Source organism: Capsicum annuum, chromosome 2 (genome assembly GCF_002878395.1).
Source record: "Capsicum annuum cultivar UCD-10X-F1 chromosome 2, UCD10Xv1.1, whole genome shotgun sequence".
Taxonomy (NCBI): domain Eukaryota; kingdom Viridiplantae; phylum Streptophyta; class Magnoliopsida; order Solanales; family Solanaceae; genus Capsicum; species Capsicum annuum.
The window spans coordinates 152,960,452-152,973,048 of NC_061112.1; the positions used below are offsets into that span (position 1 = coordinate 152,960,452).

The window sequence follows — 12,597 nt, forward strand, 5'->3', positions numbered from 1 at the left end:
AATAATGATGAAGTTAAAGTACTTGGCATTGACACGATTTTTTTGAAAAGTAACAATGGTTCCAAACTAGTTCTCAATAATGTCAAGCATGCTCCAGATGTTCGCCTGAATTTAATTTCTCTAGGAAGTCTTGATGATGAGGGTTTTATTAATACCCTTGGTGCTGGCCAGTGGGAGCTTACTAGAGGTTCGATGATTGTGGCTTGAGGTGACAAGTTGTCTAACTTGTACGTATTTTAGGGCTCTACTTCTAGAAGCTTGATAAACTTGGTAGAAAATGATACTTCATCAGAGTTGTTGCATAGAGGGTTGAGTCATATGAGTGAGAAGGGGATTGATAGTTTGGCTAAGAAAAATTTGCTTTCTGAAGTAAAACAAGCAAAGTTGAAGAAGTGTGTTCATTGCTTAGCCGGTAAACAGAAAAGAGTTTCTTTTCAGAGCTATCCGCCTTTAAGAAAGCTCGATTTGCTAGAGTTGGTGCATTCTGAATTGTGCGGTCCTTTTAAAGTAAGGTCTCATGATGGTGCACTTTACTTTGTGACTTTTATTGATGATCATTCTCGCAAACTCTGGGTATTTCCTTTGAAGTCCAAGGATCAAGTACTTGATGTGTTCAAGAATTTTCAGGCCTTGGTTGAAAGACAGACAGGGAAGAAATTGAAATGCATCCGTTCAGATAATGGTGGTGAGTATATTGGTCCTTTTGATAGATATTGCAGAGAGCAAGGTATTCGGCATAAGAAAACTCCTCCAAAGACTCCTCAGTTGAATGGCTTAGCAGAGAGGATGAACAAAATACTAGTTTAGAGGGTTAGATGTATGCTTTCAGATGCTAAGCTACCAGATTCCTTTTGGGCAAAAGCACTTAATATAACTGTTTATGTTATCAATTTATCTCCTACTGTTGCTTTGAATGATGATGTCCCTGACAGAGTTTGGTCTGGTAAGAATGTTTCTTATGATCATCTTAGAGTCTTTGGGTGTAAATCTTTTGTTCATGTTCCTAAGGATGAAAGGTCAAAGTTGAATGTTAAAACTAGATAGTGTATCCTCATTGGTTATAGTCAAGATGAATTTGTCTATCGTTTCTATGATCCAGTTGATAAGAAACTTGTTAGAAACTGCGATGTTGTGTTCTTTGAAGACCAAACAATTGAAGATTTTGGCAAAGCTGAGAAGGTTGATTCTCAGAGTAGTGAAAGCCTAGTTGATGTTGATCCAGTTCCTTTGACTACTACTCCTGAAGATGATGATTATGTTCAGAATGACCAGTAAGAAGTTGTTGATGCTCTAGTGCAAGTTGATATGGTTGATTAGCAACCAATTATTGATGCTCCAGAGAGTTCTCTCAAACGATCTACAAGAGAGAGAATACCTTCATCTCGTTATTCTCCCAGTGAGTATGTACTCTTTACTGACAGGGGAGAACCTGGGAGTCTTGATGAGGCCATGAAAAGTGAAGAAAAATAAAAGCGGTTTGATGCTATGGAAGATGAAATTAAATCTTTCCAAGATAAGCATACCTTTGATTTGGTTAAGTTGCCTAAAGACAGAAAAGCTTTGAAAAATAGGTGGATTTTTTGGGTGAAGCATGAAGATGGTAATCCAATTCCACGGTATAAAGCTAGATTGGTTGTGAAGGGATTTAACTAGAAAAAGGGAGTTGATTTTGATGAGATATTTTTTTCGGTTGTAAAGATGTCATCCATTCGTGTGGTTCTAAGCTTAGCTGCAAGTCTAGATTTAGAGGTTGAACAAATGGATGTTAAAACTGCTTTTCTCCATGGTGACTTACATGAAGAAATTTATATGGAGCAACCCAAATCTTTTGAAGTCAAGGGAAAAGAGAATTATGTTTGCAAATTAAAGAAGAGCTTGTATGGTTTGAAACAATCTCCTAGGGAGTGGTACAGGAAGTTTGGTTCCTTTATAAGTCAGCAGGGCTTCAAGAAGACTACTTCAGACCATTGTATTTTTGTGCAAAAATTCTCTGATGGTGACTTTATTATTGTGTTTCTTTATGTTGATGACATGCTTGTTGTTGGTCATAATGCTTGCAGGATTCAAAAGTTGAAGCAAGAGTTGAGTAAGTCTTTTTCTATGAAAGACTTAGGACCAACAAAGAAGATTCTTGGCATGCAGATTATCCGTGGCAGAAAGGCCAAGAAGTTGTGGTTATCACAAGAGAAGTACATTCAGAAAGTACTTCGAAGGTTTAACATGGACAAGGCTAAGGTTGTCAGTACACCTTTAGCTATGCACTTCAAGTTGAGCACGAAGCAGTATCCTTCCAGTGATGATGAGAAGGAAGATATGAAGAAGGTTTCATATGCTCCAGCTGTTGGTAGTTTGATGTATGCAATGGTTTGCACAAGACCGGATATTGCTCATGCTGTTGTGTTGTTAGTCGTTTCTTTCTAATCCGAAAAGAGAACATTGGAATGCTATGAAGTGGATTATGAGATATCTTAGTGGCACTTCTAGTATGAGTTTGTGTTTTGGTAAAGGGAAGCCTAGTCTTTGTGGTTATACCGATTCAGATATGGACGGTGATATTGATACTCGCAAATCTACTTCAGGGTATTTGGTTACTTTTGTAGGGGGAGCTGTGTCTTGGCAATCTAAGTTGCAAAAATATGTTGCTCTATCTACTACAGGAGCTGAGCTTATTGCTGTCATTGAAGATTGTAAAGAATTGCTTTGGATGAAGAGATTCTTGGGGGAACTTGGTTGTGCTCAAGAGAGGTATGTGCTTCATTGCGACAGTCAAAGTGTCATACATCTTGGCAAGAATTCTATATTTCATGGTCGGTTTAAACACATTGATGTGAGATACCATTGGATTCGAGATGTATTGGATTCTAAGTTGCTTGAACTTGAAAAGATTCATACGGATGATAATGGTTCCGACATGATGACTAAAGCTTTGCCAAGAGGGAAGTTTGAAGATTGTTGCATGATTTCCGGGATGGCGGTCTCCTCCACATAGTCGGGAGGGGGAGAATTATTGGGTCATGGGCCTTTGCCCCTTCTTATGTGGATAAAATGAAATCCAATTTGGACCAACCCACTTTGGTGGCCATTTTGGAGGACAATATTGTAACTCTTTGATGATTATAGTGGAGGTTTGGTCCCGTGGTTTTTTAGGGTTTTCCATGTAAATTTGGTGTCTTGTGTGATTGTCTTTATTCTTGCCCTATCGCATTTGTGTGGTAATTAATTTGCTACCATATTACTTTGTTTTGCTTGGTTTACTTGTCTCCTCTTGGTTTAAGTTGAAAGGAAAAGTTTAGTCTTGGGTATTTTCCGCTGCTACCCTGTCGGGCTCTTTGATTGTGTGCCCGTCTTTCCTAACAAGTGGTATCAGAGCGTTGGTTGTTGTTGATTGTCGATTAGTTGGCCAGTCACCCGAGCACGTGTTCTTTACGTATTGATCCACAATCACGATCGTACTCGTATCAGGAGGCCCCCCTTCTCATACCATAACACAATAACATCCATAATGTAGTCTTTAAAGAGTCTTTGTTTAGGGAGAGATTTCTCCCAATAAGTTTTAGGATATGTAGGCCGTTTGGCCAAACCATATCCAATAATATATTTTTAGTTTAATTTTTCATGTGTCGTCTGATTTATCGTCTTATGGTTTGCAAACAAAAAGCTTCTGCATGGCGCCCTCTCGATTTCAAACCCAACAAGTGGTATCAGAGCTTACGGCTCAATGGTCCAATGGTGTGGTGAGACGAGATTAAACAGGTTCAAAGTGGTTTCAAAATCAAGCTGCAACAATTTGGATGATAATGAAGATTTTTGTCAAAAAGCTACTTGTGGAGACGATAGTCAATCATATTTTCAACAATCCTGCTGTCACATATTTGAAATTAAAGCTTTCTTTTAACCCTACAAAGGGCTCCAAGATTTTTAACTTGAATGAGCTCATATATTTTTTAACCCAAAAGCTCCATTTTTAAATATGACAAGCAGCAGTGATGAAGATTATGTGAAGAACAAAGATCAAAGATGTGAAGAAGGCGGATCAATTGAAGAAAATCAAGCCAAAAAAGAAAGATTTGTTAGGATTTTTGCCCTGATTTTCTTACTATATTTAAGTTTTACTTTTCTTAGAAGGAAAATAAAAGTTACCATAATTACTTTTACTTTTCCTGAAAGAAAAATATAATTTATTTCCATATTTGGCTAACCTCTTTCTTGGAGGAAAAGTTTTGGACATCTATAAATAGAAGACCCTCTTCTCATACCATAACACAATATCATCCACAATGTAGTCTTTAAAGAGTCTTTGTTTAGCAGGAGATTTCTCCCAATAAGTTCTAGGTTTTTCAATTTTATTTTTAATATGTAGGCTGTTTGGCCAAACCATATCCAATAATATATTTTTAGTTTAATTTTTTCATGTGTCGTCTGATTTATCGTCCTATGATTTACAAATTAAAAGCTTCCACATCACGCCCTCTCGATTTCGAACCCAACATGTATGTGCCAAAAGACCAGTTCAGTGCTTTTCTTGGTGGAGTCAGTCTTTTAGTTTTTAATAAATTATTTATGTATATTATATATCTTAAACACAAAAGTGAGTTTTGATCAAGATTATTGAATTAATGATTTCTATTTAATCCGTTAATTAAATTCTAGGTTAGCCTCTTGATTCAACTGTCCCACCTTACATGCATATCCTAATGTTAGTTGAGTTCGTTAAATTGAATTAGACATTTCAACGCTTAACACTTACTAAACTTGACTAGATTTGCTAAGTTGAGTTCGTTAAATTGAATTAGACATTTCAACGCTTAACACTTACTAAACTTGACTAGATTTGTTAGCAAAGAGGACTGACCTAATATCATCTCATTAATTAAGCATATTCTATTAAAAATCACTATTATTTGTTCGAATTAAATTTGGTTAATCCATATTCTGTACAAATTCTCGATCTTAATGAACTTCCAACGTACAACTATCAACCATCCGATCAGGGAATTAAAGATAATAACAACACGACTAATTATAAGAATTAAGAATCTCAATGCATGTTAAAATTCTCACTTAGATTGTAGCAGGATGATTTTGAGCAATTTTGACCTCGTGTATATTAGCTTTTGAAGTTGAATCTCACCTAATAAGGTCTAATTCTTTATCACTCGTGTAGATAAGTTTGAAGTGTTGGGTTCATAGAAATATGAATGAAAAATGGAGAAAAAAATGGTGGAGAAGAGGAGATACCAATTTGGAAAGTGTACTCTCAATTCTCCCACATTGGTGGGAGAAAGGAACTTTGGAGTGTTTATAATGATGAACACTTACTCCACATGCTAAGTGAGGCAAGAAATAAGAGATGCCTCACGCCATCATTGTCGTCGCTTGCTCGGCTTTGGATTTGGATAGATGAGATTTATTTTTTTGGACAAAATTTATTTGAATTCCGAAAATACCAACAGTAACGCAGTAAATATTTTCTGTGTTTAATACTCCATGTATATGATTTCAGTTTCATTACGAAAGCAACGAAAGCATGCATGCAGAAGCTATTTCGAACAGATGCTTTAGATAAATTTTCGAACTGATGCAATTTTTCACTAAAATGGTGCACAGTTTCGAAACTGAACTGATGCACTGTTTCAGTAAACTGATGCACTGAACTGTCATGCCTATTCAGAACAGTCACATTGTTTGGACGAATGGACATGAATTTTCAGAAAAGGTTATACCTTTTAGATGAACCTTTGCCTCTTTTCAGAAGAGGCATGTTGTGGCTATATAAACCTGATTTCTTCCACAGGTTTAGTATAAAATTTTCAGATTAAAAACTCTCTTCTTGTCTCAAAAATATTCTGTGTGATCACTCAAAACATTCTGTGAGTTCGAAGAAATTCCAACTGTTTGAGGTACCGCTACTGTTAGTCTGGTTAGCCATTTTATCCTAGGAGGAAAAATTCTACAACCTCGGGTACAGTGAGGGGGATTATTTTCTTAAGGAAAATTTGTGAATTCGGACGACTTGGCTATTTTCTGTTTCATCTTTAATTTTCTGGAAAAAAAAAAAATACACCTCTTGGAAAGGTCATTTTGATCTTGTGTTAAGGGTATTTGATACTTCATTGTGTTCTTGTTTATACTTGAACTCGAGTTGAAGTTGTTGTTGTAACATATAGATTCTGCATACCCGACTATATTGTGGGAAATAACATGAAGTAGTGACATGGTGACTATAAATATGTGAATTAACCATATATGTAGCAATTTATTTAACCACATGTAGTTTTTACCATTAGAACCTTGACCTAAACGTACATCAAATTAGGATGAAGACGAATTAAGTTCAATGAATATTGGAACAGCAGCAAAATTGAGCTAACTTTGCGGTTTTAAAAACATTCGTTCTTCAATTTCTCTTACCAAATTTGTTATTTAATCACTAATTATCTATCATAGATTGCAGGCTCAGAGGGACAAAACGAACATGGAGAATTTCTAAATCATATTTGGTTGCTGATTAATTGTGTGGTTATGTCATCTCGAATCACTAAAAAGTTGTGTCTAATTAATTAGATCATCGATTTCCATTTTTCAATAATTGGTGGCACAAAGGAACAATAAAATGCCATTCATGTAACATGCAAATACGAGACAAATAAGATTTTGTTGATGCTGCTTGTTGGAGAACGGTATCATGAAACCATCATCCTTTTGTTGTTTAGTTGCGCAGTACTATATACTAGTATACACATTGAAGTTCGATTAAATTCATTATTCACATTTAAAAATTTTAAATTTGCTCTTTAACAAAAGTCATGTCATATTTAAAACTTAAACTCGAAGTCTGTTTGTGATTAATATTAAAGAAATACTTTTTATTATACCACAGTCCTCGTTGGTCGAGAACCATAATCTATTATCATTTCTTCCTTGACGTGTATAATAAGATTTAAAAAACAAATTAAAATTTGCATTATTGAGCCAACATACTTTGTGATGTAAAATCCAAATGAAAGAAAACGAAAAGTTGAATAATGGGCAGACAACAATCCATGTTTTTTCAGACATGGGATTATGGGTCCTATGAATTCTCCCAAAAATCGATTCAAATGTTTCTTGTTATGGTATTCTCTTTTCATTCCATGCATATTCCAAACGAACATGTGGAAGTTATCCACTCATGACAGATTTACTGGTTTTGTTTTTATTTACTCCATTGGTACGACAATATTTATCCACACTATTAACTTCATATATATCTTAAAAAATTATAGTAAATATTATGATAATTTTATTATATTACCTTTTGAATATAATATATTTAAGTTTTGAGAAAGCATTGAATAATGAATGATATTTTATATCAATGGTAAAATGGATGAAAATAGATAAACTATTCATTAATTTTTTTGAATTGGACATCTATATTTAATAATATGAATAAGTAAAGATGAACGGAGAGAGTATTTATCAATTTCCCTTTTTTCACTCATTCCATCTTTTAATAAAATATACTAATAAGATAAGCAATTGTCACGCACTATGGAGGCAGTGTTATCTTGTAGCTAATTTGAATTATGGGTAATTCCAACTAACATTGGGAAGAACATAAATAATATGTGTGGGAAAATGCCGACTCGCATTAGCCTAGAAGTACTTTAGGCACAAAAGTATGTTGCACGAGATTAAAGTGATCGAAAGATTCAAGATTTAGAGTTACGAGCTATGAATATATATCAGATGCATATAACTTTTTCTAAATTATTTTTGCATGTCGACCATAATAAAAATTGTTATCCGCTAAACTCAGCTCGCAGTGTCGTCTTAACCAACAATAACAACATACCCAGTATATCAATTGGGATCTGCCGAGAATAAAGTATGCAGTTCATACCACTACCTCAAATAAAGTAGAGAGACTGTTTTTAATAGACCTCCGGCTCAAGAGAGTGCCGCCTCAACCATGTTAAAAAAAAAAAAAAAAAAAACACTTTAGACCCTCAAATTTGAGGGGTCTCCATTTTATTAGTTGAAAAACGAATTATTAGAAGAAATCAATTATATAAAAATTATTAATAATCTTGCATTTGATCAAAAAAGTTTATAAAATAAAAAAATTAATTTTCTTAAAATTTTAAAGTCTCTATTTTAATTTTGACCTTATAAAGTCATTAATGTGCTTGAATCGCCCCTGCTCGCTCTAAGTTGACATGATCGGTGATGAAAAATTCTGTGGAAAATACTATTGCTTTCCGATGAAAGATTTTTTGCATCCTCATCAATCCATACAGAGTGAGTTGGTCCCTTAGTACTAAACCTTGAAAGGATTGACATATGATGGATACATGAAACAGAAAGTAAAGAAGTTATTTAAACTTGAGAACTATGCATGTCTGTTGGAGCAAATTGGATGATCCTGCCTAGGCTGGTGCCATCCTAACTGTAAAATTGTTTGTTATTCCTTTGAAACTGATTCTTTTATGCATATAAAAGGAACTTTTCAATGAAAGAAAAGAAGTATGGTGGTAGTTAGAAGAACTTATAATTAATCAGAGTAAAAAACAAATCAAAGCCTTGCATTTTTTTTAAAAGAATTTTCTGGTGCGGTTTGTCGTTGTAACTTTCTTCAGTCACATGGGAAGATACCTTAGGAGGATTAGCTAACCACCGAATTTTCCCTAAAATATAAATAGACCAAATTAAAGGCATTTCAATTTATTATTATACTATTAATCAAGATGCACTCAATCATTAACCCTCAAACTATTATCCGTCACGTATTCAACTTCAAAAATAAATTGGAGAAATGATTATTTTAGATGACAAAAATGAAGGAGTTAAGCAGCTTCTTACTCAATTTAATATACTTCATTTGACAATTAACTAATATAAATAATCTTTTCTGTGTTCTCTCTTTAGCAAGCTAGCCAGACCAAACTCCAACTTAATTCTTACCTGTATCCAACTATAGGTTGATATAGATTATATTCCTTCAAGTTTTAAGCACACGGAAGCTTTATTGCTTTAATATTAGCATATTAAAACTGCCCAAATTGTACCAGAAAAGGAAGGGAGAAATTAAGGAAAATCAAATTACTTTTCTTCGTTCCAAATTATCTATCGTATTTCTCTTTTACAAAGGACAATAAACTTTTTTTTCTTAATTAGATATTTACTTTTTTTTTTGAAGTGTTTTCAGTATTCAAATTTGACACATTGGAAGTATTAACATGAACCCAAGTTCGTTTTCTCCAAAATGGATAAGATTATAATGCCCTTGAGATAAGGTGAACATTCAACATTGAGCTTTTACACCTTTCCAAGCAACAACTTAAACAACAGGAGTTATTTGATTTATAGTCTAACTATAGCAAAATTATGTAAGCAGTGGATAAGAATATACGAATTGTTATATGAAGAATAATATACAAGAACTCATATGTGTTTATACCTCAAATTGAGCTTCTTAAACTAATTTTAATAGAGAAATTATGTATTTCATTGATCAATTAAAAGCCATTAACATATAATTATTATATAGTTACCTAAAGAAAATGACCCACCGACTATATAATATAAATTGGATTGGTCAGAATAAAGTAGGGCCTCTAATCAAGCACAAGCTGCCACCCACCCATGTGCTACAATATCTGCATATATGCCAGGTGCCCCTACCACTCTATGACCAGCTTTATGTATTGTTCATAAAGATATTACTCTACTATTTATATTAATTAAAAAAATATAGTTTAGATATAAAGATTTACTATAATGTGATTTAACTCTGACATTTCTTTCTTTTCACATGTGCTATATTTTCCTCTTTCTGTTTGTCTCAAAATGAATAATAGCATTTTGATCTTTCAATTTTGCATGAGGATGTGTGGGCATTAGAGGCAAGATGACTGAGGTACCATCAAACGAAAATACACATGAATAAATTAAAATATGTTACGTAACACAGTTCCATTCGATAATTGTATTAACACATGGAGAATTAATATACTAAAGTATAAATATTATATTAAATAATTCAAATTGGTAAAGCTTATTCTGTGTGGGTGGCGATTGCGAAAGCCACTTTTTTTCCTATGAGAGGTCGTTATTCGAAATTTGAACCCAGGATCTTAGAGTCAAGAGAGGAGCAAATCGGTGATTTCAACGCATGTAACCAACTTGCTTTTTGGAATCTCTTAAGTGTTTAACAATATATATATATACAATTACGAACGAAGTTATATACATAGAATACGGTGGGATTGATTTCGTGATGGACAAGATGAGGAAAAGCGAAGCTGAGACGATTCAAACATCAGTGGCGGACCCAGGAATTCAAGGTTGTGGATGCTCAACAAAATTTATAAAAAATAGTATGTGGCCGTAGGAATTTGAACCTAGAAAACTGGACATGAGAGTCACATCCTCAAGTCACTGCACCCAACCATATGTTTGTTCTTTGGGTGTTTTTTAATAAACTATACCATTTATTCTATGTTTCTTATATAATTATATCTAATCTACGTCGAGTTTAGTGGGTGCCGGAGCACCCCAAAATTACACATGGGTCCGCCTCTGTCAAACATGTAAAAAGGAGATAATGTACGGATGCTCTATGAAATAGGTGTGAGAGGTTGATTATAACACATTTTAGGAGAGGTAGAAGTATAGGTCCAAGAAGAACTAAAAGGAAAGTAATTAAACATGACATCACTCATAGTCTCATATTCGGCATGTCCTTGGATTGGAAGATATGAAGGCTGGAAGATTAGAGAAGGAGGATGGTAGCCGAGTTGTATCGTGCTTTTATTTGCATAGTGTTATATTCTTCAATTTTAATACTACCCTATTGCTTCATCAACTTTGTTTATCTTGTTATTTTGCTATCAATACTTTTCTTTCAATTCTCTCTTGACCACACTTTTTTTGAATCAAGGGCTATAAAAAAAAATCTCTTTATCCCGGTACGATCTGCATACATTCTATTCGTCTTATCTTCATACACTACTTGTCAAAATACACAATGATAAATTATTGTTATTGTTAACCTAATGTATGTTTAGAATTATATAGTTCAAAAAATAAAAGTATTTTTACATTCTTAAATATCGTATAAGGGAGTATATATTCTAACTTCAAAATTACATCTCTTAATTATTTGATGTGTAAATGGGTGCAAGTTTATGTTTTATGGGCCCACACATCTTTTATCGTTAGCTATGTGATAATCAACTTGTAATAAATTATTGTTAAGCATGTTGCAACTCTTGGCTGCTTTTATGTCTTTCTCAGTTTGCTATTTGTCCCCATACGGGCCCCCAACTGCCCCTATATAACTACCCAATTCCTCCACTTTCTTTATCCCATTAAACCATTTTGAACAACTTATTGTGTGATAATTTTAGCACAAAGCAATAACCAAAAAGGCAATTACAATGATCAAGTTGAGGTGCAAAAAGTTCTTCAGAAGCAATTCGAAGGTTGCAAGTAATAATGCCGCCGCGACTGTCGCAGCTACTGCGACAGGATTAGGCGGCGACGCCAAATTAAGTGGTGAAATAAAGTGGGAATTGCGTCCAGGAGGTATGCTAGTTCAAAAAAGAGAAAGTGTAGAGAAGGATGGAGAATCAATCATCACCCTTAGAGTCTCTACTGTTACTCAATGGCATGACATTTCTATACAAGCTACTTCATCTTTTGGTAAGTTTCCTTTTCTTTGGTCACTTTTACTATATACTAAAAACAACAAATTGATGGTTTGGGTTAAAATAAGGTCAAAATTTTGATACGGGTCATGATCAAACTCGTTTAAACTTAAACGTTTTAACTATCAGGTCATAGTCCAGCTCGCTCAACTCGTTCTGACTTAAACGTTTTAACTATTATGTCATAGTCTAGCTCGCTCGACTCGATCAAACTCTTTCCTTTCTCTTTTACTTTTTCGAAAAAAAATTTTAACCTAATGTTTTGTTTTCTTAACTTCTTCCAACTATAATTCCCAATTTTTAAGTTTGATTTTGTATATTTAAGTTTTGATGGCATCTTGACTGGTCAAATTACACTACTTTGACCCATTTTTATGACTCAAATAGTATCAATAGTCATTTGTCAGGTTGAAACCAATTCGTTTGAACTTAATCAGATTGGACGGATTACTAAAATAAATATGTTACATTCTTCCAACTCTACTGTATACCATTATAATTTTTAAATCGTGACATGTACATTTAACATTAATTATTCAGAAATTGATTGTGTGATTTATTGTTCACAGGAGAATTAAAGATGATACTGGCAATGGTAACTGGTTTAGAGCCAAAGGAGCAAAGGCTATTATACAGAGGAAAAGAAAGAGAAGATTATGAATACTTGCACATGGTGGGGGTAAAAGACAAGGACAAAGTGTTACTCTTTGAAGATCCAGCAATCAAAGAAAGGAAACTTCTTAATTTAGCTGCAACAAATGGACGTGTCCAAGTCATAGGATCCACTTACCACACCATTTGTGTCTAAAAATAATAATATAATCCTCGTACTAATAGTTAACATTGTGATTAATTAGTGTGCAATTATGTATAATTTCTTTGCCCCTAAAAAATTTAAAACTAA

The 12,597-nt window shown here is 33.9% G+C and overlaps 1 protein-coding gene across 1 annotated transcript; it reads left to right on the forward strand.

The window, feature by feature from the left end:
• Positions 1-11,332: 11,332 nt before the first annotated feature.
• On the forward strand, positions 11,333-12,504 carry LOC107861491 (BAG family molecular chaperone regulator 2). Its single transcript, XM_016706830.2, has 2 exons — positions 11,333-11,688; positions 12,263-12,504. Exons 1-2 carry the CDS (start codon positions 11,424-11,426, stop codon positions 12,499-12,501), a joined length of 504 nt encoding a protein of 167 aa, XP_016562316.1. The 5' UTR covers positions 11,333-11,423; the 3' UTR covers positions 12,502-12,504.
• Positions 12,505-12,597: the final 93 nt, after the last annotated feature.

Excerpts from the sequence above, each read along its gene's own strand:
- LOC107861491 (XM_016706830.2), top strand. The coding sequence starts at position 11,424 with ATGATCAAGTTGAGGTGCAAAAAGTTCTTCAGAAGCAATTCGAAGGTT. Across the intron at positions 11,689-12,262 it reads ACAAGCTACTTCATCTTTTG|GAGAATTAAAGATGATACTG; the intron begins GTAAGTTTCCTT and ends TATTGTTCACAG.